The sequence below is a fragment of the Silurus meridionalis genome, chromosome 17 (genome assembly GCF_014805685.1).
Source record: "Silurus meridionalis isolate SWU-2019-XX chromosome 17, ASM1480568v1, whole genome shotgun sequence".
NCBI classification, from domain to species: domain Eukaryota; kingdom Metazoa; phylum Chordata; class Actinopteri; order Siluriformes; family Siluridae; genus Silurus; species Silurus meridionalis.
In genome coordinates, this window is record NC_060900.1 from 13,909,351 (window position 1) to 13,936,464 (window position 27,114).

A 27,114-nucleotide genomic window follows, 5' to 3' on the forward strand; every position below is an offset into this window, starting at 1 on the left:
TGATACATTTTTTTTTTTTTTATATTTTATGACCCAATAGTGCAGAAGTCCCAAAGTACATTTAAGGCAATACAATTCTATTAAAAATAGACAGTAAAAAAAAAAAAAAAAAAAAGCACTACTCAATATATAATATTGTATGTATTCTGTTTATGGATTTTGCATGAAGTGCTTTTATTGTGATATCCAGAGACAGTGGTATGATATTGTGCCATGAATTTAAATATTTTTCTATCCATAATAATACACAATTCACTTATGTCCTCTATTACTTTGATGCTTTTTTCTCATGCAGTTTCAAAGCTACAATGAATCCATCAATTGAAATATAACCATTGGCATTTTAACACTCACGTTTTAAAAGTAGGTTTCCCAAACTCTTTTCATACATTTATCAGCCTTAGTATCAAATTTTGGTCCAAGCTTTATTTTTATGCTTAGCAGAACAAACCAGATGGCATCTCTTGCTGGTTGTGTTTGCTTGTGCACATTTGGGTGAAGCTGGATGCTCAAGTTTAACCTTACCACAAAGAAATGAAGTCTCTGTGAGACTTCTTTGTGGCATTCCTTTTACATAGATCACACAGCTCATCCCCAGGCATATTGGCCCCAGACCCAAACCCTGAAGCATCATTAGACCATACTGTGGCCTACTTCCAATGATTTCCAGAAACAGGCCTTCCATCAAGCCCTGGGAACAGTCTGAGCCAGCCTAACTAGGTCTGAATTGATGTGTACTGTCAAACGAGAAGTAACAAATATCCTAAATCATACACACAATGTGCTGAATTCTCCTAGATGTAAAATAGACTTTCATACTCTCAGGAAAATTGATAGTTAACATTTTAAAAAATATTTTACGATGTCTTTGTCCACTTAGCTGCAACTTACTCATAGACACATTAACACATACATATGTCCTCCATGTATTGTGGCATGAAAGGTGTGAACTGAGCAATAGCCTACTTATAAAATGATAAAATGAAATGGTGACTTTCTCACTATTTTTTAACATTAGTCGTACTTATAGCTAGATAGCAGACAGTGAACAGCCTTCTTCTTCTGTGCTGACTTTCTTTCCTTACAATTTCAGAAACGTGGGTATCTATTAATCTCTCTTCGTCCTTTGTCTGCCACCATTTTTCTCTGTATCTATCTTGCTTTCTCTCTTTTTGTTTTCCATCTATCTTCCTGTCTCACTCACTTTCTACCTCTCTATTTCAACATTTCTCCACTTTTAACTCTCTTATTGCTAGACTCTCCTTTTATCTATTTTATTTATCTCTATTGGCTTCTTTCCCTCAGCAGGTACACATTTGGACCATTTAGAGCACCTCTGTCTCTCTCTCTCTCTCTCTCTCTCTCTCTCTCTCTCTCTCTCTATTTCTCTTTCTCTCTCTCTCTTTCTCTTTCTGTCTTCTCCTTTTTGCCACCAGACTTGCATGATGTCATTAAGGAGCTCTTGGGCCAGACTGCAGACAGAGGCTGTTTAACATTCTGGGCATGGGCAGCCCTTCGCTCGAAAACACACTCTCGGTTCATTAGGACACAAATACACACATACACACACACATGGAGCAAATTGAGAGAAGGTGTCGGGAGATGGATGACAGACTTGGAGTGTGTTTAACATTATTTATAAGGCTTATACAGACTGTGTGGCTTGTAAAAGTATTCTAAAGCATAAAACATGTGTGGCTAAATGTAAAGGTTAAGCTGTGGGACTTTGTACATTTAAAAAATTTATTTCTGATAATAATAATAATAATAATAATAATAATAATAATAATAATAATAAAAAAAAATAATTGTATTATTATTATTATTATTTATTAACCATAATTTTTGTAAGACTAAAAATAATAGAGTAAACGTGGTTCAGTACACATGCCAGCTCTGATTGCAAGGCATGCTCAATTGCTTTCTAGAATCCATGCAGTCTCCTACGAACTATTTATCATACAGTCCAGACACAGAATGAAGATGCCATCTCTCCTGTCACTTGATAAATTCAGATACACAATTATTTAGTATGAGGACCATGTGAGATATGAGATGTGCCTCAGGCAAAAGACCTTAAAAATGTAATGTCCTCTTATGCATGCAATATCTACTGTATAAACACAAACCATGATTTTGCAATTGTGGTTATAAAAATCTATACAGTGGCTTTGTGGTAAAAATGTTTGGCTTGCATCAAACATGTGGAGGGGTTAGGGATTTCAATCCAATCTCTGCCCTTTGCATGTTCTCCCTGTGTTGGTATGGCAGTTTTCTCCCCAAGACATGCATTCTCCCCAAAACATGCATTGTATGCCCACTGGCATTTTTAAATGTCCATAGAGTGTGCGAGATTGTTGCCTGTGATAGGTAGGCACTTCATAAATAAGTTCAGAATTTATTACTGAAAATCTGCTTCCCTGTCAAGAAATTAGTGTTTCTGTATTATCAGCAGGAATTAACTAAATAAATAACTGTTCATATGCAAATACACTACCTAAAATACATGATCATGCAGATGAGCCATGCTGCTTTCAATAACGCTCTTTTATTTTAAAGAGGAAACAGACAGAATCAAGGTAGAACTTAGCTGGTAGGTTTACAGCCCCAGAAAGAGGATTTTAATTAAGAGACACGCAACAAGATATTTACAACCTTTCCGTTTCATGGTTATTTTGTCCGTTTTTGATATTTATGACTGATTTTAGTCCATGTCTAGTTCATGTCCTTCAGGGGGCTTGTGGAGAATATGTTAAATCACTCTCATTCCACTTAACTGCTGGCTGAACTCTCTTCCATGGGAACATATTACAAGTTAATATTTAGGTTTATTGATCTTGTTAAGTAAATACTTCAAAAACAATTTGCTTGGCCTGGCTGTAAGAGATCAACTGATCTGTTTTGCTTATTCCACACACATAAATTCTTGCGGCTGCTTGTATAAAGAAAAAAGTAATCGTGACAGTAAATCTATGATGCTTAATCTCAGCCCAGCATTTTGCTTATGCTTCTCTGTTTAGCCAGTCTAAACTATTATGATATGATAAATATGTAGTGTAAACAGTTTAATAACAGTATAAAGACATTTATGCTGCGGCAACCATTTGCCGTCATAGAGAAATAAACGTATTGACTCGACGTGAAGACACGAAAGGAGGAGACAGGTAGAAGAAATGAAAGTCAAAGACATCAGTATGTCTCCTCATTCTGAGTCTGACGGATGACTTGTTGATTTTAATCTATAGTAAATATGTTGTTCTATGATATTTTGCCTCCTCACTGACCTCGGTGAAATTACACTTCAAACGGGCCATTAGTAGCCTGTTTAAACTAGACCCCCACCACCACCCACAAGTGTTACCATTATCAGCTCATAATGTTATAATGACCTACGTTTTTTTGTTTGTGACTAGAATAAAATGCCTTGTGCAAAAAGTGTTGGGAAAAGGAGAAACAGAGAGGAAGGGCAAATAGGAAGGAATGGGAGCAATAAAGAGACAAAAGGTGAGAACAAGTGTTCCATCTGAGCTGCAGAATCTCTCTGATACATTGATTTGTCCCGGCAAGGTTTGATGAATGAACCTCATTAACCTTTCTCCATCATAATGATAAGTAGTTAGGCAGATGTCTGATCTGTTTGTCTCACTCAGGTCCATTTCCACCTGACCTCCCTTAAATCTTCTCCAAGGCCACCCACCTAATTTATACACATATATACACACACACGCACACACACACACACACACACACACACACACACACACACACACACACACACAGAGCTTATGTCTGTAAGCCAACGTTTTGCTGCTCCTGTTTAGTACGCTGGGTCCAGGTGTATTTTCAACCATCCTATGGGACTTGATAATAGATTATGGAGTCTTAGGGTGCTTAGATACCTTTTAGTCTTTTATCCAAACCCTAATTAGAGTGCAATTGATCACAGATAAATAGTTTCACACTGGACAAATTTAAACAAAACAAAAAAGCAAAACAGATAGACAGAAAACGAGGGGATACAGTCACAGGGAAAAGAAAGCTAAGCTGAAATCGGGTCACTCAACAAGACAATGATCCAAAGCACACCGGCAAATCGACATCTGAATGGCTAAAGAAGACTAATGAAGGTGTTGGAATGGCAACGCAAAGTCTAGACCTTAACCCCGTTGAGATGCTGTAGCAGGAATTGTGCACATGAATGCCCTTAAAATATCAATGAACTGAAACAATGTTAAAAAAAAGAGTGGGACAAAAATGATTAGGCTGAAGACTGATAAACTCCTAAAGAAAAGGTTCATTTAAAGTTACTAGGTTTCTGTTACTACTACGTGTTACTGAATGTTAGGGTAAACACATTTTTTCCTACCAGATTTCTGAATGTTGATTTACATATTGGGACCAAATGACTAGATACTGAATCTGTTTTGTTTGCTTGTTTGTTTGTTTGTTTGTTTGTTTTTGTAGTCACCCTGGGGTTAATTATTTGTTAATCTAAGTTATAATAAGGATCACACTATTGGAAATTTAGTTGCTGATGAATAAAGCAGAATTGAAGGGGGTGCACTTTATTTGTCATATGACTGTACTATAACTGTCCTGATACAACAGTCTGCCAGAACTATGCCACTCTAGCAGTGGTTGGGCAGACAACTAGGCACTATTTTACATGTCGGGTCATGTGAAAATGCTATGTTTGATTTATGACATGCAAATGCTAAACTGGCTAAATTGCTGCCATGATTTACTGTAAAATAGTGTGACATCAAGACTCTACAATTACAAATATTACCTGTACTGAGACAGGATTAAATTTTATTGCATGCAGCTGCTTGTCATATCAAATCAGGGCCAGAGCATAGCAGCAGGTGGAGAGGCTTGTATAATATATAGTCGATGATATGGGGCATGCTGCTGATATTTTATTTCACAGTCCAGCATGTTTTCCATCTTTCCTGGACTTCTGAATTGTTGAGAATTCAGAAGGTCCATGAGGGAATAAGAAGGACTGATTGACAAAACAAAGATCATGACACGCCATATTACTTCCTCACCAGCACTATGTCTTTTTTTGAGTTTGAACAATCACCTGTTAGATTTATTTTTCTCTAACTATGCAAATGTATTGCTTGTTTATACTTTTCCTTGAATACATGGAACAAAATTGTTTTCTACTTTGCAAATTGTGGCTGCAATGATTAGTCAGCATAATTGGTCAAGAAAGTTGAATTTTATACTTGAAGCATCATTTACTTAACCAACGACAGAAGTAGGTTATAATGCAATAGTGCATGGACCTCTGTTTCTCCTGCCACCAGTTTGTGAAAAATTGGCCTTATAGCCTTATTGAAAGTCCAAATCAGTTTGGATAGAATTAAAATGTTTTGTATTTGAATTGTGTAATGTTATTGGGAACAAGAAATAGGCTTTAGATTATTTAGGCTTTATAGAAGAACATATAAGGAGTTATGGTGCTGAAGTTGTTCCTTAAAGTTTTGTTTAAAATTATATTATTGAGAAAAAAAACACTAAAAATATCAAATGATATTTGTTAATGCTGTTCTTATTTACAAGCAATGTTTAAGCTAGTTATGAAAAATATATTAAAATATCAGTTTTCGCAGCCCTTCATATACAATCAAAAATACAAATACAACCTCTGATAAATTACACTGTGCCATTTTACACTATGTGACACATAGGCGTCCATGGGATTCAAGAGGCTAAGTAATAGCCAGGTGTTACTAATTAAATGTCCTTTATTAATTGACTATCAGCAAGTGTGACCACCTCTATAAAAGCCTAAGGTGTGTGTTAACACAATGTCAGAGAGGAAAGACATCAGTAATGATCTTAGAGAAGCAAATATTGGTGCTGATCAATCTCAGAAGGGTTATAAAGCCATTTCCAAACAATTTAAAGGCAACAAATCTCAGCAAATTGACAGATTATGCAATGTTCAGAAAAACTAAAAAAAAAAAGAGTTTGGTCTAACAGGCCTCAGTTAGCATGTTAAATCTTTAATTTTATGACAGTACAATTAGACAAAGACTAAACGATTATGTTTGTTTGGAAGGGTTGCCAGGAAAAAGCCTTTTCTCTCGAAAAAGATCATGGCAGCATGGTTGCAAAAAAAAAAAAAGGTTGGCAAAGTTGCATAAAACAAACCTTTTGAAAATGTCCTCAATGTCCTTTGTACAGAAGAGACCAAAGGGAAAATGTCTGGCCATAATGAGCTGCACCACACTTTGCAAAAACCAGAGTATGGCAGCACAAACACATCTTAACAACTATCAAGCATGGTGGTGGAGGGGTGATTTGGGCTGGTTTTGCAGCTACAGGACCAAGGCACGTAGCAATCATTGAGACAAATGTAAGGCCATCTGTCCGACAGCTCAAGCTTGGCTGAAATTGGGTCATGCAACTGAACAATAATCCCAAGCACACCAGCAAATCTATACCATATTGGCTAAAAAATAACAGAATCAAGTGTTGCAGTGGCCCATTCAAAAAGTCCAGACTTCAACTCGACTGAAATGCTGTGGTGGGACCTTAAGAAAGCTGTGAATAAACAAATGCCTGCAAACCAGGGTGGAAAAAATTGTCCAAAATCACTCCACAATGACATGAGAGACTGATAAATTCATAAAGAAAAAAAAATCCAATTCAAATTTACATTACATTTTTTTTTTCTGTATGACTATCAGTCTTAGTATATCAGTAATTTTGGCTTGAAGGATTACTTCAAGGTTTTGCTGCTGAAGTTGTCATAAGGTGTACTTAAATGTTCACACATGGATTTTACATTTTGGTGTGATTTTTGTAAAAATAAATAATGGTGTGTAGTATGTCATATGCTGTTGTTCATCTGAGGTTGTATTCACCTGATTTTAAGACTTGATAAGGACCAGCTGAATTTTATGTGCTGATACATAAAACCATAGAATTCAAAGATGGTAAAGGAAAAGACTTGGAAAAAGGAAAAAAATCGTGTTTTTGCAATGTAAAGGATACAAAAATTAAATACCAGTCAATGCACCATTGGTTGAAAATGCTATCCTTCTAAATTTGGCTCACAAGAGAGACGAGGGAGGTGACATTCTTCTAAAGAGCTGGAAAAGTGTAGAAAAGGGCAGAGAGAAAGAGGCGCACTCAGGTCACTCAGATAGAGTGAAGAGACACATTGAGAGTTGGGGCCTCTGAAAGAGGTTAGCTATTTGGGCAGTAAATGCTCAGATGTGACTAAGGATCAGGCTTGTTTAATCTGATGTAGGCCTTCTTTGCTTGTGAGAGCATTATAGCTTAAGGTATTAGAGCTCCATTCTAGTATTGATCTTCTAATATCTTGGCTGAGCAAAAATGAAATGGGAGTGTAATCTCAAGGATATACCCAGAGAAAGAGAAGTATAATCCTAGGCAAAAGAATCACAGCTCAGGACAATCCACATTCAGCCCAACAGTGAGCGTTTGGGCTAATGGATCAATGTTTGATGGGCTCTATTCTCCACCGTCATTGCTAATCTTCACTATTGACAGACTCTAACTTTTCAGAAGAACATTTGATAAGGAATATGACTAAACTGCTGGGAAAGTCAGTGGAATTGCTGAAAGAAGAGACAAACCTACGAAACAATGAGCTAAGATGTAAAGCTAGTCCAAAGCAATTTTGTTTAATAAAGAACCAATCTGGATCCCGTTTATAGTCTAATGGGTGCGAATCCTGTACCTATTTAAGCAGTCTACAAACAAAGGCACAATGCAGTATCTGTATTGCCATAATGGGCTATGTGATGGTCATGCTCTGTTGCCTTAGAGGGAAAAATATTGTCACAAAACCCCCAACAAAAACAATGTAGCCAGCAGCCAAAATCTTTCATTGCGGAGAATGAGTCAGCATAAACCATCCAGAATGACATTCTGTTTCGAAGAGTACAGTAGGAGATTTTAGTAGAAATGTTGTTAACACTATGTTGTAACTTGTCTGCTCTTATGTGATACTTAGTTTACTATGTATTCACATAATCAAGCCAGATTGGTATTTAATAAAGTTATAGGAGCTACTATTTTGGAATTCCCCCCAGTCTGGTAGGAAAAAAGTTATTGTTGGGTATTTGCAGTAGAAAGTTTCATTCAGTGTATTGTGCTGCTTCTAATACTACAAGACTGTGTCCCATACCATGCAGTAAATACATGTGCTACACAATAATTCTGTTTTATTTAATAACTAATTCATACATTCTTGTTGTGGTTTTCAAATCCCATTCAGAATGGATATATACTTTCTGTTAAAAGGTTGGAGGCATGTTGCTTTTTGAAATCGATTTTCAGTAACTTCAAACACATCTACAAGCGGCTTGAGTGGAGGAGGAAATAATAACCTACACAGTTGCCAGGTCAAAATACAATCAAGCTGCTGTAGTAAGAATTTGTATCAGCTATCTTTGTTACAAATAGTTACAAGGTATTTAAGTGTGTTTTTAACAGCAAATACTGAAATCACTTAAGGATACAAACATGTCTCAATATGGCCTGTGTGTTAGTGTTTTAGTCTCATTTTGCCAGCAGAAGGGAGTCCACTTTGGCAGGGTAAAAGATTATAGGCAATCACACCTTTATCTTTCATCATAAAGAATCTCTCTCCTCCTCTCTGCTTTACTCTTTCCCTTCATGTCCTTGTTCTCGCACTCGTTACTACAGGCTGGCCAGGGCCAAGTGTCATTTTGGTGGCTGATGGGACTTCATTTAGAGAGAGCAGCTATCTCACTGGGCTGTGTAATTGTAATGGAAATGGGTCAATCAAGTCCCAGTGTGGTTGGCCGCCCCTCTCACCAATCCAACAGACCAACAGTGCTGCGACAGAGACAGAAAGAAAAAATAACAGAAGGAGAGAGAAAAGGGATATAGCAAGAAATGAAAATAACAGGTTCCCTGGATCTTTAGCTCTTCAGGGGTTATAATAAGCTCGTAATAAATGTTCTAAACTTGGGCAAGCCTCTCTCTCTGATTAAAGACTACACAGTGTTTTGACTCTAAGATTTACCCCAAACAGCTGTAGCACAACAAAGACATGTTAATAGCATTATTTGACAATTAGCCTTCTATCCTTTCTCAGTTTTTAATTACATACTTCCTATTACTGATCATCAGGAACTTTTCCTGCAGCTTGTTTTTTTTTTTAGAAGTAAAGCAGCCAACAAACAAGTGTTCAGACGTAGCAGTAACTGTCCTGACAATCTGTGGCTGATTTATAGCCTTAGTTAAAATTCTGAATATAAAAGTTTGATTAAGCATAATCTTAATAAGACATACCATGCTATATTTCTTGATGAAATCCAGACTGCTATTAGCATTCAGTGAGCGGTACAATTGGCTGTGACTGTTGCAAGCTCTGTAGCTTGATGTGCAATTTTTTTTATTAGCATACCAGATATTAACAGCAAGCAAAAGGTTTTTAAGAAATAATCAATCAACCGACATTATCAATGCATTACAATGTTAAAAAATACTATAGGAAAACAGAACAGAAAGGTTTCCTGTGTTGTTTCTCTGACAGCAGAATACAAAATTTATTTTGTAATTATTTATATCATTATCATATATATATATATATATATATATATATATATATATATATATATATATATATATATATACTGTATATCATATTGTAAGTTCAACACAAGTAAAAAGGTAAAAAGCGAAATGTAATAGCATATAACATTACTCATTACTGCAAGGTCACTTATGACAGGTTGAGGATGTAAAGTGCATGTCTAAGTACTATGCATGTCTAAAACTGAAAAGAAAAGCCCTTGTCATTGTATTATATTACTGAGGCATGGAGTCTTCCATGTTGGTGTCTTTGTGATTGCTTGAAAATAACAGTTTAATATAGTAATAGCATACACTGTAGACACATTTAAAAAATAAAGAGAGTATATTAGCAACATGGTGTGAGTCTTCTTACTGGTTATCAGAGATGCACTGAGGAATGATTGCTGGAGATTTTTTTTTTTTATCACTTTTTTAATGCTTATATTGTATTGTATGAAACATCCTCATATCTTTAGCACAAAGTAAGTAAAGGCAAACCATAATGTCATGCACAATGTTTGTATTCAATTAAGTGATGAACTGAAGTCATTTAAAATTCAACCTAACCCTTAAACCTGATACTATATTGCTGTAATTGAGAGGAAGCTACTTTAATGGTAGTGTATCAACTTTATAACACATCATGTTTACAGCATGCATTTATATGTCCCTAATGACATACATTTCTGTACAGCTTTGACATTGTGCTAAGTCATTTTCTCCAAATTAGTCCTTTCTAACAGTGTTTTATTATTATTGTTGTTGTTGGTGGTGGTGGTGATGGTGGTGATGATGGTGATGATGGTGCTGGTGGTGGTTATTTTACCGAAAGGGCAATGTGAATAGCCTTTGTAAAGGTCCATAGTGCTACCGGTTTCTTTTCCCAATACAAATACATTCTTTTCATCTGTCCAATGTTTAGTGTGAGGAAGACCAAAAGTTACATGCACCACCAGGTCATATACAAGGGCATAAGTCTTCAATTAAAAGTTCCAGTAAGTTTCTGTCAGGTGATCAATCTAACGAGACAAAGCTGATCTTCAGCTAATGCTTTGACCTGCTGTTCCCTGCTTTAAAAACTGTCCAGATAATAGCTGATATTTTGAGGTCAAGGTTGTTAAAAAAGAGAACAAACCAAAGAGTGAAAAACCTGCTGTGTTTGTCCAGAAGATTTATAAAAAAAAAAAAGCAAAATGATGGACTTTTATAACGGTTTTGTAGCTTTGATAATGTTAATGAGGCAACATGTTGCATCATAATTTTTCATTTGGTTGAGAAAATGTGAATAAAATTACATGCTGTGTGTGTCAAACGACAGTGCTATAGTGCATTATTCCAAAATTCGCTTAATTTATTGTCTGTACATACTTAGAGGTGTTACATGTTATGAAGTGGGAGTTTTCTTGTTGTTGTTGTTGTTGTTAATTTTGCATCTGAGGCACATATTTCTCTGAATCTGCATCTTTTGCTTAGTTTGCTTGAAGAGCTTTATAGATCCAATATGCTGTTTATTAGAAGTTTATTTCAACTTTGGCACTCATAAATAATTTCACTGACTATATTTAAAAGTCATAGAATATACAACCATAGAACATTTATGTCTCTCAGGTTCCTTGTGGCCTCTCTCACTGTGAAAGAAAAAAGAACTCACAGGCAAGCCGATTGCTTGTCTGGAGGAACTTGGTATTCTCTTGTTAAACAACAGCTATAAAGCACGCCTCTGACAATAGTACAAGTCATATTTAACAGCTGTTTTTTCTCCATTATGCAGGTTTCACCGTGGAGACTACCACATCGATGTTTGCATAAACGACTACCTGGATGTCTACTGCCCACATTATGAGGATTCGGTTCCTGAGGAGAGGACAGAGCGCTATGTCCTCTACATGGTGAACTATGATGGCTACAGCACCTGTGATGACACAGCCAAAGGCTTCAAGCGTTGGGAGTGCAACAGGCCACACTCACCCAATGGGCCACTCAAATTCTCTGAGAAGTTCCAGCTCTTCACACCCTTCTCTTTGGGTTTTGAGTTCCGGCCGGGCAGAGAGTATTATTATATATGTAAGTAAATTGGTGTATAAGCTTCCTATTTTCTTGTATGAAATATAATCATAGTCAGATAATTTGCATCTTGCAAAGACTAGCGTGGTCAATTATTTAAAACAACACATCACACATTAAATAAAAACTGAATATGAAGATGCCATAACTCTGGCAATCAGATACTCTCATTCATGTCCATTATTGAATGTATTGAATTTTAAATACAATTCTGGGGTTGGCGATTATTAGCAATTATAAGGGAGCATCTCATACCATTTGAATTGCAGGGTCCAGAAAAAAATCTATATATTGTATTTTTTTCTTTTTTGGGCTCTTTTATTGTCTTTTTTTGAGGTTCAAAATGATTATCTTAATTTTTTTTTTTTTTACCTACCAGAGACCATAAGAAAAACATACATAGTATAGGGAGACACGTGTGTGTGTGTGTGTGTGTGTGTGTGTGTGTGTGTGTGTGTGTGTGTGTGTGTGTATAGATATATATATATATATATATATATATATATATATATATATATATATATATATATATATAAAACAAGTCTAGCTCTGTAGATTCAGCCAAGTGCCACGGTCCCAAGATTTTCAAGTTCCATTTGAGCTAAAACCTTTTAGCCCGTTTTGATGCTTTTTATAATAAGTTATCAACAGCCATGTCTTCCACATTTTTCCACACTGTATTACCACAAAATTTAAGCAAAGAGCTGTTGTGTCAGTCTGAACAATGAACATCAGCACAGGAAAACTGGATATGAATCAGTACTTGCAAAAAAGAAAAGAACATTTCATCTGTTAGCTGAAGAACACATGTCCTTTAGTGGTGAGATAAGCAATAATCATGCTAAGCCTAATTAGTTTTCCACTAAGGATCTGCTTTAGGACTACGCTTCTGCTCCTGTGTCCTGAGACATCATTACACTCTGTATATATTACATAGTTGACTGATGAAGACATAAAACCTGTCAAGCTCATCCTTCTTCTACAAACCCCTTTTTTACAGACTAAACATCTGTGAAAGATGTTTGCTTTTGCTCTGATTGATTCACCTGTCTGTTTCTGTGTCTGCTACTTTTGCCTGAGGACTTTTTGCTTTTTAGTATTGTTCTTGTTGCCTACATGCAGCAAGTTGCCTTTAACCTAAATGCATAAAAATGACTTATTTGCTGGTGTAGTTTGTAAAGTGACTTTGACATTGAAAGAGGTGCTGTACAACTTGAACATTATTATTATTAGTAGTAGTTGTAGTAATAATGATAGCTGTTGTTTATTACTATAATATTTTAATTTCTTAACAGACATTAAATATGTTTCTTTAGAACATCTGTAACAGTTACCTATAATGTGGTGTGGATTGCTCACTTTTTCAGGCTAAATAGTGTTAATTTGAATGAAAATGGTTCTCTTAGTATATTAAAGTTTTTTATCCAAATTCATCTGTCAGTCTTTACACTTTGCGCATTCTTTCTATGTCCACATGGGTTTCCACAGTGTTCTCCATATTACACATGCCAGGAATTACCCCGACCTGTGAGTGAGTGTGTTGAAGGAAACGTCAGTGGTGCATCTGTCTGCTGTTTCATGCAGGGCCTATTCCTCCCTTAAATCCATTGTTTTTGTGATTGGCTCCATATCCACCACTCTGACCAAGTGAAGATGAATGAAGATTGCTGGTTGTGATTGTCTTCACTGCCTTGTAATTTCATAATCAGATTTTTGCAGATGATTGATTATGCTGCTATTCACAGTGGATTTGATTAGGCATCTAAATCTGCAGTGAGATCAGAGACCTAACCATACCAAGCGCAATCCATAAATACAGATTTAATCAAAGTCTCATTCATGGGACTGAATATCTTTAAATTAAGCAAAATGGCTTTATTCTGGGCTTCCTCACACCTCTAAACATGCTGGAATGTTATATTAAATTGCAGCAGGTAAGTATGAGTGTGTGAATAAATGTGAGAATATGTGTCAGTGTGCATTTATGGTACCCTCCAATGGTCCTTGCCTTGTATCCAGTGGTCGCAGGATGAGATCCTGATTTACTGTAAATGTTTATTGTGGTTGTGTACATGCTATTTGCAAGCCAAGCAGACATTAGAAAAATACCAATGCAGACAGCCAGTGAACTGCTTAAATATGGGGAGTTCCTTTATAAGAAGAAATGTTGCTTCATGGGTTCTGGATAGAAAGCTAAGACAATTAAATTCATCTGCATCTATGAATTATTTTTGACTTGGATGTGTGTTAACTTATTATCAGGCAAGAATTATTGTTCCTTTGATGCTTGTGAATTTTTTGGGTTTAGTCTGATAACAAACTGCCACAGATATTAAAGACTGAATTAGAGTGTCAAATTGTAACTTTCCAGATGAAGAAATGGCAATTCTCTCCAGGTTCACTAGGAGTGAGCTTGATTTGTAGTCTTTTTGATAGAGTTTAGGGAGAGGAGACAGAGTTCCGCTGTCGTCTCCTTGAGAAGCACAAGCAGGTTGATCAAGGAAAGCAGAGCCAGGGCTGGAATCAAATTGAGGCAATAATTCTTCTTTTTTGTGTGTGTTGGCCATGACTCTGGGTCTGAAGAAGGTAAATTGTCTATCAGAATGCTGAGCTGGAGTAGACAAAGTGATTTTTTTTTGTCTGGGAAGAACAAAATTTACTTTTCTTTCTAGCTTAAAAAAAACTCCCACCCCTGTACTCTGTATAAGCTTGAAAAGTGAGGGTACAGATTCTGACTTTACAGCCTGCAGGACAACACAGGAAGCTATTTAATGCTGAACACATCTGCAAGCAATTTAAGAGAATTCAGTATTAGCTGGGTGTGTGTTTGTGTTTGAGTACTACGTGCGTCTGTGTGTGTGTGTGTGTGTGTGTGTGTGTGTGTGTGTGTGTGTGTGTGCATGCATGTGTGTAGGATGAGAAGTCTGGGCGTAAGCCTATGGGGTCAAAGGGCGGGGCATGTTGACGGCTCATGTGAACCCCCCACTTTGAAAAGCTTGAGGCAGCATCTTTTTCTAATATTGTGAATCTGAAGATAGATTTTAATCTCAGAAGGTCTGTAAATCCAATATTAAAAGAGCTCCTAGGGAAGAGTTAGAAAAAAAAATAGTGACTCACATTTTTGTGGTGTGAATAGAATGGGAAATGTGTATACTGTCCTCTGTGTTGTTGAAAGTCTTTATGTTTGATTGGCAATATTTGTGGGAGAGTTGGCATGGCATCACTGAACTTCAGTTAAAAAGAGCATGTGCCTTCATCTGTTAAACATGACCACAGACATTTAGGTATTTTACTTTTTCACAGATATAAATGGGGGATTGAACCTTCTGCTCCTCTTCACTCAGTACCTCAGACTATTTCAACAGTACAAACGTCAAGCAGACATCGCTTTTATGAATGGAATCTTTCTTTCCACTCTTTTCTTCCAATTGTACCCTTACTTTTGGTTACACAAGCTTCTTTGATCTTTTTTTTCATCTATAGTATGTCACATTGAGAGGCATAAAAAGTTCACATTGCCTCAGGCATTTTTTTTGTTGTACAGGTGTACAAATGCGTGGTGTGCTACTTCAGCATGTGTAGACAGTGCAGCTATACGAGCGTGGTAAAGTACAAATAAGATTAAGTATTAAAAGAGACAGCGAAAACACAGTAATATAACACAGTCAGCAGCAAGATTGCAGCAGTGCATTTAATATATTGTAGAGATGATCTACAAAAATGAAGTGCTCGTTCTATAGTTTTTTTATCGGACCTGATGTGAAAAAGACTATACAGTAATCCCCTGCTTTACCGCGGTTCTAATCTCGCACCCCCTGTTTATCGCTGAACTGCATTTGCCACATAACTAATTTGGTAAGCTGAGTTTCCTGGTCTCTCGCAGATAGAAAATTTAATAAAATTGAATTATTAATATTATTATTAATTATTAATAATAAAATGAAGTCAAGTGTTACTACAGTACAGTACTGTATACATTAAATAGCATTTTTGGGGTGGCGTCCGTTTATCACATTTTTCATTTATCCAGGCGGTTTTGGAACGTAACCACCGCGATAAACAGGGATTACTGTATGTGTGAATTTGTTTTGAAAAGGTGCAGAAGTTCCTAAAAAGACTTTCACATGGACTTTTCAAATGTCTCATATTTTAACCTGACTAAAATGATGGTCCTAAACTGCTAGGACATGGCAGTGGGTCCAAATATAATATTTCTGACTCATGTAAATACACACCATTCCTTTTTTTTTTGTAATTACTTAATGAACATGTTAATAATTAGCAGAGACTTTAAGACAGCTCTTGCCAGACAAAACTTTACTGCAGATGTCAACAATCAAATGCTTGTCTGCACACCAAATATTGTCCATGTGCAAAACAAAAGCTCTTAGATTTGTTCTGTAGCTAATATACAGCATGGCATTATTTTAAATATATACACAATTTTGATTAGTGATGTGTTCATGTTTTATAACAGCTTAAGACACAGTGCTGCTCCATTAGAAACAGGTATTTTTCTGAAGACAGAGCACAATGTATTTCATATATTTAAGATGCTGTGCGTTTTTTTTTTTATATATATAAATATAAGAAACAAAAGGGCATAAAAGGCCAATTTTGCTTTGTTAGTATATCTTCACAATTCCTGGAAATAATATTTAAAGGAGAATTCATTCCTGCATTGAATACACTCTTATCCCACAAAAATGTGTGCAATGTATTTTTTTATTTTATTTATTTATTTTTTTTTATCCACTGGTTTCTTTACTGTTTATCTAACCCAAAAATCTAAGCAGAATGTTTTTCCCCATTGCTTTTGCATTTATTTTCATTTCACATACTTAAGAAAGGGTAAGTGGTATTGGAGCATTGTGGAGAAACTTCTGAACTGCTGAGTTTAATATTGAGCTTTGGTCAGATGTGCCAAGTTCCAAGTTCCAAGAATGAGATTTAGTGCAAGTGACAGGATGACTGTGAGTTCAAATCCCAGCACTGCCAGAAAACCACTATTAGATATTTAAGCAAGTCTCTTAACTCTCAAATTCTCAGCTGTACACTTGGTTTAAAATTATAAGTCACTTTGACTGTAAATGTTAAAAGCAGAAAAGCAGAGTTGATATCCATCCGTAGATCTCCATGTTGAAAGAACAAAACTGTATCTCCTGCTTAAAGTAGTTATATTCATTTAGACTATCTTACACACACTTGGACACCTTTATACACCTGCAGAGTAAATTATACATTATAAATAATATATTTTTTTTTAAAGTATAAAATTTGCACTCTATACTACATGCGATACTCATAAATAAGGAACATATATCATTCAGTAGAGAAGTGTTTATTATGAATTTTTTAATGAATTGTGAAACGCACTTCATATTTTTGGAACAATCTATATGTAATCCCAAAAAGCAAACAGTTCTTAAAACGCTAACTTGTGACTTTGAACTTTATGGTTTTCTAGGTCCTAATAGTGTCTGTTTTGCATCTTCTCACAGAACTGGTTGTGCTAAACTGTCCCAAGGTGTGAATGGGTGTGTGCAAGGGTGTGTATGATGCCCTTATGATAAGCTCTAAAACCTCTATTGCATGACATGGATAAAGCAGTTATTGAACTAAGACTAATGAGTTATACAAGCACTGTGTATGTATCTTGATTTGCAGGCTCAAGAAGTTTAGTTTGCCTTCAAAATTTCAGAGAGACCAGTTAGTAGGTTCTACAAATATTTGGATTTATTGAAGTCTATCCTGTGACACCTTGTGTGGTCTGGTAAATAATATTTTTCCGCTGTACATTTTATTTAAATTCCATGCATTGTATGTTTGCGACTGCAAGGTTATTGTTCATTTGCATACATATAGCAATTGACTGCAACTATTTAATGATTGCATACAACTGTTACATTACTATATAAAAGGTATATTAAAGCATCCAGCAAACTACTGCAGACTCAAATACTCGAAAGTCACTTAAAAGAACTTAAATGGTGGGCAACCAGTTTAATGGCTATCACTTAAGAAGTTTGTTTTTTTGCTGCTAAGCAATCCTACTTCACCTCACAACATATAGTATTGTCTTAACAAATACAATAATCCCGCTTTATCGCGGTTCGAAACTTGCACCCCCGGTTTATCGCGGAATTGCATTTGCCACATAAATAATTTGTTTCACTGAATTTCCTGATCTCTCGTGAATAGCACGATAGACCAAAAAAACTTATAGGGAATTGGTTTTATGTTGAAATAATGAAATTTATTAATAAAAATATAATTATTAATTATAAAATGAAGTAAAATGTTAGTACAGTACTGTATACATAAAATAGCTTTTTGGGGTGGCGTCCGTTTATCGTGTTTTCCGTTTATCGCAGGCGGTTTTGGAACATAACCACTGCAATAAACGGAGGATTAGTGTATACCTATATGGCATCTGACATACACAATAATAATCCAGAACAATATTTTTTTCACAACTGAATCAAATCAGTTTTCACAACTAAAGAGGATAAAAAAGCACCGCTTTCAGGAAGTTTGCAAGTTGGCCTAACATGAACACAACGGAAGAGCTGTCAACGAATGCAGTGAATAATGGCATTTACAGGTAGTCGTTGAAGTACGACCATTGGTTCCGACAGACCGGTCGTAACATGATTTGGTCGTAAGTAGAGTAGGCTATATGTACAGTATTGTGAAATGATGTTATAAAAATCTTTAAGTAGTATTTTATCATAATTTTCTTTCATTATTGTTATACTGTATATATCATCATTTTCTTTGTTCATTTTATGCCATTTGTATCATCTCTACACCATTTTGTTTCTTACTGTTGTACTAGCGATTGTGGTCGTAATGGTTTTAAGTTGCATAGGTCGTAAGTCGATGACTGCCTGTACAATATTACATATTTAAATCCAGCAGCAGAACACAACACACGATAGAAAACTAAACTATTTGCAGAACATCAGCTGGTTAAATTTGAGATGTTTCTGCTACTAGGTTAGTCAGGTGCTTTTGACATTTCAGCGAATATCAGTTCCCCGTTAAAATAGTTGAAATATCACTTACAGTTGCCCAAAATGCTACAGGAAACTGCTAGCCTGTGCATTTTGAACAGCTTTCAAAATCAAAATGGACTTTTAAAATAAAAAAAAATAAACCTTACAATCAGATACTCTGCGAGTCAACATGGTCTTAATTTTAGACAAAAAACTACTAAAACTAGTTGTGCAATTAAAGAAACTTAAAAAGGGCAGGAATTGAGAAAATCACCCTATAAAGTGTCCTGTTATATAAACAGTTAGTGGTAATTGTCTCATTACATTTTTATTTAATAAACTTTTTCACACAACTAAGTACAACTTCGAGATTTTCACAAATAAATTTTGCATTCTGCAACAAATTGCAAATTAGTTCTTCAGCTTAGTCTGATGTCCAGTCCACACATTTAAAAGCTAAATGTAACTGAAATACAAGGTTAAAAGGCATCCATGGCATCCATCTGTTTTACCGTTTGATTTAATGAACTAGCCTTCTATACGGATGCACATCACGCAAAAATGTTTACACCAGTTGCTGAGCAACATCACTCAATGCAGCTTTTTTAAAGTGGCTCCAATTGAGCAAAAAACTTTTTTTCTTCCTTTTATTTTTTGTAAATACGTTTTACAAGGCTGTTGTGTAACCCATAGCAACAAGGACACTTTATTTTGGGTGGGCCCAGACCTCCCCTATAGCTTCACCACTGCTTTAATATGACTGAGAGTCAGAGAGGTAAAAAAGAAAGACAGCAAGAAAAAAATAAGCAAAGGTCATTGATGCCTCTTTCTAACTATTTATTTTAGTCTAGCTGTGATTTTGCCTCTCTCTTGCTTACAGTCTCTTACTCTCCCACATACAACTTAAGCTTAATATTATCATATGAGCATTTTCTGGCATTCCCTGGAGTCTAAAATACAATGATACCCCTAACCTATTGGCCTGTCATTCTGTGTTTCTGAATGCTCTACTCCTTTTCTCATTTGTAGCCACAGAATGAATAAAAATAAAAAAACAGAAGGGGTTAAACAGATACACAAGAAGAGAAAATAATCCCAATTTTTCAAGATGTTATCTGACTGGACTCTTGTAGCTTCTGGCTGCATTTTTTATGGGTCTGCTTTTGCCTGCTCTATTCATAATACTAAATAAAGGTCACGGTAATTAGCATGCTTTTACCTCTCACATCCCAAACCTCCCAATGGATGCTTGTTATTGTGATCTTCGTAGACTAGATGTAAATGGGGTTGTGCTCTGGGAATTTGATTCTTTGTTTTCTTTTTATTGAAAATACATATTCTTTTGTTGTTCTTACACTGTTTTTGACACATTCTAGTGTGGATTGATGGTTGAACTGTTTAAGATTGGTGGAACACTCTACATGTTTGTGCCTTGGTGTCAGTCAGAAGAGACAATTAAACATTTTAAATATGAATATGTTTTTATATAAGTACAAGAAACTGACATTATGCATTGTGAAGTTACAGAAAGTATTAAAGTATACTGTAATTACCAACTATTCCACTCAAATTGAAAATGCAATCAGGGATATGTTAAAATTGTAATTATAATTATTATTATTATTATTAGTAGTAGTAGCAGTAGTACTTGTCGAATAATGAAATATATGAATATAATTTACTTATATATTATAAATACGTTAAATGTAATTACTTTTCTGTTTGTTTAGTGATTTATTTACTCATTTATTCAAATGTTATTTGGTTATATGAATTTTCTTTCCAGATGATTTTATGTTATTTAAGCTTTGCTAAAAATCTGGATTCTTTTTTAACATTTCATACACTATGATTAGATCTTCAGTTAAGTCTCCCCCCCAGCCACCCACCCACCCACGTGCATTCTGGAGATAAAACAAAACATCAATACCAGTTGCAAATCACAAATGACAGGCTGATATTCTATTTTTTTCGCCAGCAGGCGCCCCAACTACAAGCCTTTCAGATTCCAATGGAAAGGGGTAATTTCCTGAATGAGACCACAAACTATGCCTAAAAGAAATGAGGAATGGCCTGTGGGATGGTGCGGTTGTTGCTTAAGATTAAGAGAGGGGAAATGGAGATCCCATTTACACTTTCTTTTTCACTTGATGTCACAGACCCCCTAGACTTGAACCAACGTTAAATGCACCAGGAAAAAAAAAGCTGCACACTTTCATATTATAGTTAGAATTGGCATTGATGAAATGTTCTTTAATTGGTATTGCTGTTTAAAGCCCCTCTTTTCACTCATTTTTATAATTAGCCATAGTTCCTGAGAATTTATTAGAAACTAAAGTGGGCATTTTCTATATTTTAGTTTAATGTAGTAGTTTATGCGGTAATTGTTAATATTACATAAAATTTAACAATAAAAACAAATACAAAAAATGGGATGGCAATTTAAAGAATAAGTTCACTGTGATTAAGATAATTATGATCTGCATCTAGTACTGAAAATAATCAGGCTTATTTAAGTACTATTATTTAAAGAATATTGCTTACATGCCTGTATAGGCACAGTGAAAATAGTTTCTGTATGGTTAACCTGACCTTGCTGAGCTACACTGGCAAAACTTCCCAAATTGTTTATGATGCTGGGAAAGTCATATTTCTGGTCATATAATTACATTTACAATTTTGTGTAACAATATTTTTACTAAATTCATCTAAACTGAAATGAAATATATTTGTTGTGATACTACAAAATTGAACTGATCAGAATTCAGCTGAACTTATTTTTTTTCTGTGTTGCAGCATCCATGGTTACAGAGAGTGGAAGAAAAGGCTGTCTTAAGCTGAAAGTTTTTGTCAGACCAGCAAGTAAGTGCCATCAGTTATGTGCAACAGTATTTACTAATGTATTTATTAAAGCTGCTCTTTCTGCTTTCTGTGTTTTATTGTTTTTATTTTCATTAATCTTTCTCTGGTGGGCTGGAAAAGACATCTTGGTGATGCTAGCATGTTTGGCTTATTATATTTTTCTTCCTTCTTCTGTTTTCTAGACAGCTGTGTGAAAATCATAGGTGTTCATGATCGAGTGTTTGACGTTAATGACAAAGTAGACAATTCATTAGAACCAAGAGGTTAGTATGTATTGGATTCTGTTCTGTTTCTCTTCACTGGATTTTTTTCTGTCCTTTGTCCATGTATACTGTATGTGTTCTGTCCCTTTTTCTTTTTTTTTTCTTTTTCTTTTTTCTCTCTCTCTCTCTCTCTCTCTCTCTCTCTCATACATACATACATACATACATACATACATGTATTTTAATATTTTACATTTTTTAGGAGCATGTGGTGCCTTTAACCATGCCCATGAATATACATCTGTTGACATTTTCTATCATTTTTTCTTTGCAGTTAGTGAAACATACGTATTTTAGAGACTCAATCTAAGCACTCTGTATTTGTAAATATAAACAGAAAAATAAAAATCAATTGTGATTGATGACAGTGGTGGAACTTGCATTCTGACCAGGATTTTATTGCAGTGCACATTTGCCCAAACCATACACACATTTCTTTTTTAGTTTGTCAGCATGGAGCCATTGATTTATTAGTCTTGGTACCTAGGGAGTATGTGGAAGAGCTGGTTGCATGCATGCATGCCTGCCTGTCTTATGTTCTCCCTAGTGAACCAGCCAGCAAACTTCTCCATCTGCACTAGCATATTTGCATCTTTGTGTTCTACACCTGTTGCTACTGCTTTCTCACATTCCCTCAGTCTGTCTGCTTTTTTCAAAGAAAGCTTTAATTGTATTTTTTTTTACTTATTTCAATGGGTTGTAGAACATCAAATGGTTAAATATTTTGACCAAATTGTAATCCTCAATCATGAGTTCTTTTTTACTTATTACTTACTTTTACTATTTTTTACATGATTATTGAATAATCATGTTTAGATTGCATGTTTAAATTTGACAAAACAATGTGTAATAATGTTTTAAGGGCGATTCTGCAAATGTGTAACCCTTTCCTCTTGTTTGCTAGCATTGTAACATTACATGACTAGGTCAAAATAGATCAATGAATATGATATTGCAGAATGAAAAATTACAGTGCATTGCAGTATCAGCAATGCACAGTCACTGCTGCATAATAGGTCACAGTACCATCTATTTATTTTATTCAAATACCATATATACTGAGCAATCATCAGTCAAGATACAAGTCAAGCACCTGAAATTGTATTTTCATTTATTTTGATTTGCTGTATAAATAGTTCATACAGCATTATATTATGATGCATTATATTTACATCATAAATCCTCAGTTATCTAAATCCTACTTTATGCATTAAACTAGAAATGCCCTGCCATTTTTAATCTAACCTATTTATTGAAAAACGACCAAGAATTGCAGAATTATTAACAGACTAAATATTTTTCCTAGGGTAGTGTAAAATTTTCTTCCATTATTTAAACATGAGCTTCGTCATCACTCTTACATTAGTGAAGAACAAATTGCTAATTACTTCACTCAGTTATATGATTTTAAATAATTTCTTATATTTGTAATACATAATCCAAAGCATTAAAACCTTTCCCCATTGCTATTTGGATAAAGTACATGAGTTGAGATTTTTTTTTATATATTTTACTATTATGATATTATTCTTATGTGGACCTAAACACATTTTTTTCTTTCTCCTTTCCAGATGACACTAGTCATGAATCAGCCGAACCATCTCGGAGCGATACAGCTAATTCAGGGCATCGACCCCTAATGGCACGTCTGCTGATGGCTTTCTTGCTGTTCTGCATTTCTGCACTTCTTACCTTATAGCCTCGTATGTCCTTCCTTCAGACAAGTCCCAGCAGCCCCCTCTGCTCCTTGCCCAAGCAGCCACCAGGCTTGTACAGACAAGGGCTCTAGGCCACAGGATTCCTCTGAGACTCTCCAGGAGCGCTACATTTGGCCCCTTTCCCAAATATTTAAGTGGCCCTTTATCAAGAAGATAAATGATTAGTAATATGAGGGAGAAAAGCTAATCTAGCCTTTAGTAAATCAGTGAAGAACTCAATCCAGTTGTAACATCGCATAGGATCCATGCTGTGTAGCCAAACATTGGATTTAAGTGTTTTTTTAATTAAAATAAACATGTATAAATGTATACATAAAGGGTTTTCCCTGGTACAGATTTATGAAACATTGAAAGTCTTTTTGTCTGCTTGTTCCTGTTGGCTTTTTTTCCTACCCCATACAAATTGGCAAAGATCAACAGATTGTCAAAATCTAAATTTGACTAAAACTGTATGTGCAGATGGCTGGAGGTCTGGATTGCACTCAAAGGGGAAAATGGCTGTGTGTTTGTTAATTGACATAATGTTGGATTGGAAATGAGCGTGAGGTAAAACATTTATTCTCTGCAAACAAAGAGACTTATCTTAGTAGACCACAGCATTAAAACAGTGCTTTTTGTATTTTGTAGGATAAACCTACTGCAGCATAAATAACTCTATTTTTTTCCTGTTGGCTTTTATCTATTGTTAAAAAACAGCAACATTAACAATTCATAGAAAACTCCTGGTCATAATGACTGTGAGTGTGCAGCTCTGTATATACAGCACCACGAGAGACTGCACATGGTTAACATTATTCCCCCCCTAATTTTCTGAATGGAAATAGTAGTGTCTCTTGGAGTCAGCTTTGCAAATAAGATCCAGGGCTAGGGAAAAAAAATGCCTTTTATTTTCAACTGCACTGAAATGGCCATAAACCCATGTGAAGTGCCCACATATTCTTATACTGTATAACATTAACATTAACTATGACACCAAATTTTTTGTGAGCCTGCTCTTTGCCTTTGCATGGCAGCCTTAGATATGAAATGTGCTTTGTCAGGCCTGTAACAAGTAGGCTCAAGGAAGACCAGAGCATGCCCAGTTATACCTCAGTGACTCTGTAATGAGGTTTTAATTTGGCTGGCATGCAGAGCCTATGCTGTCTGTATTTGTGGTATTGAAACTAGAAGGTTAATTGCATGGACAATGCTGAGGTGACTTGAATTTCGCCGGGACTTTTTAACCTTGAGTGTTCTGTGTGAGTGTGAGTACACAAGCAACAGCTCATACTGCGAAGCTGTTTTGGTGAAGGCATGGGCAATTAGGTAGTAGGCACAATAAACAATAGTGGGAACTTTTTAAAAGGTCTGATATTGTGTAATTGTTTCTGCTTTATCGATTCTCAGTAGGCCTGTTTTCCCCCCTTTACTTTTCCATTCTGGGATCCTGGAGAGGAGGTGCATTCCTGTTATAATGGCAACCGATTGTGCAGAAAGACCACTTGGGGTGTTTCATTTAGAGAAGGAAAAATGCCACCACATGTGCTTAATTTCATGGTCCAAATCTAAAAGTATGGAAGCCTTTAGAACTCTAATTCAATAGTATTTGTATACCTACCATTTATACTCTTGATTATAATGCTTATCATACTTTATACACACTTTAAACCAGGAAATAAGGCGCAATTACATGGATACTGTGTATCCTAATGTAGTCAAGATGTCATTAAACAACTACAGAAAACATCACCTACCATTATTATAATTATTATTATTATTATTATTATTATTATTATTATTATTATTATTATTACTGATATGCGAAAGCTCTTGTATATAGTGTTTGATATGGAGGTATTCATTTGATTAAATCTTTTCTACAAAAAAAAAAAAAGGAAACTAATAAAGTGAAAAAAGACTTCTGAAGAACTGATGTGAGCATACATGAACATAATCTTCAGAAGCCAATGGAGCCAGTACATAACAAACTTAGATCTGTGGAGGGAAGCCAACCGGCATCCAGAGCGTTTCATCTTTCACATGCATGTATTTCAGATCTCCTCCTGCCATCACCATCAATTGGAAGCTTCAGCCAGAGAGCAGTGGTGGATTGTATGTAACTGAATTCAGTGTTTTTGAGGGTTTCACTGTCTGAAAGCATTTCTTGTTCAGCCTGTTTATTTTTTTCCCCCCATAAAGGACTTGTCAGTTTCATTATGTGGCATGCGCATGAACTTAACAATGATAAACGTTAGATAAAGTGTTGTTTTTGCTTGTTTTTTCACCTCTGGTTGTTCTGTATGTTAATTACATAAATTACGTGCTTCTCTCAAAGCTTTGTCCATTAAAACGGAAGCATTGCACAGATGAGTAGATGAGATGTTTTACCCACACTATCCACCCAGCAGGATGGAGGATTACTGTATAGAGCACTGTTATGGACTGGCAGCAAGAATATAGGGATAGAGCAAGGTTGTGTTTGCTTTCTGTTTTCATTTAATAAGGAGAATTTGCCATCCCTTAAATAATTTATTTAAACCAAGGAAATCATGTTATTACACAACAACTCAACACTTGCGACACCCTTTTTTCCTCTTTGCGAGATGCAGCCACATTTGGTTGTCAATAAGGTGGCCTTTCCTGCCGTAGTCCTTAAATCCTTTAAAATGCCAAAACCAGTGTTTGTACCATCCAGTTACTGGCACCTTTTTTTCTGATTTTCTAGGTTTTTTTTGTTTGTTTGTTGTTTACTCAACCCTTACCCTTTTCCTCCGATTCTGGGGAAATTTGTACATATACTGTATATCAGAACGCCCATGTGCTCCTGTTTTTTTTTTTGTTTTGTTTGTTTTGTTCTGTTTGTTTGTGATTCTTATTTTTTCTTTGCATCTCTTGGTGCTGTGTTTGATCAGCTTTCAACACTGTACAAACAGGAACAGAATTTTGAAACAGATAATAATAATAAAAAAGGTCTGTATTTGTATATACAGTACATGTGTCTGAGCAACTATGAATAATGATTAAAGGAAAAACACATCGCTTTGTTGTTCTGTTGCATGCTTGTTTATGCTTTTAATGACGAATTAGATAAAAAATATTTTAAAAAAGTCTTCGTTTTAGATAGCTTGTAATTTGATTCATGTTCCTTTAAACATGTTACAAAGAATAGCAGGCCAAAAACTAGTAAATCGTGCAATATTGTGTTATTAGGATACAACTAAAGTCTATTCATTTGTGTGTGCATACATACATATCTTTGTGTGTGTATATCATCTTCTTTTGGCTGCTCCTTTTAGGGGTCGCCACAGCAGATCATCCATCTCCATATGACCCTGTCCTCACAAAATTCAGTACACCCCTCACATTTTAGCAACCATTTTAGTGTATCTTCTCAAGGGACAAAACTATAGAAATTAAGCTTAAATATATTCTAGAATAGTCAATGTGCAGATTTATTGTCCTCTAAAAATAACTCAACATACAGCCATTATTGTCAAAATAGTTGGAAACAAAAGTGAGTACACCCTGAATAATAACAGCTGTGTGTCATGTAACCATGCAAAGCCACATGTCCTAAATCTTTTATTAGAGCAGTTAAAATTCTCTCATACCGACCACTGTATGTTCTACATGACACCT

General features: G+C 35.4%; 1 protein-coding gene across 2 annotated transcripts in view; it reads left to right on the top strand.

Annotated features, from left to right (window-relative positions):
* The window catches only part of efna5b (ephrin-A5b), an 83,086-nt gene extending 56,572 nt beyond the window's left edge, over positions 1-26,514 (top strand). Inside the window, exons 2-5 of one of the 2 annotated variants that reach the window (XM_046871978.1) lie at positions 11,363-11,655; positions 21,450-21,515; positions 21,698-21,778; positions 23,350-26,514. In XM_046871978.1, the coding sequence (XP_046727934.1) occupies positions 11,363-11,655; positions 21,450-21,515; positions 21,698-21,778; positions 23,350-23,477 (568 nt within the window). In that variant the 3' untranslated portion in view covers positions 23,478-26,514. The remainder of the gene's footprint in view (positions 1-11,362; positions 11,656-21,449; positions 21,516-21,697; positions 21,779-23,349) is intronic. The other variant, XM_046871979.1, reaches the window with a different exon arrangement.
* Positions 26,515-27,114: the final 600 nt, after the last annotated feature.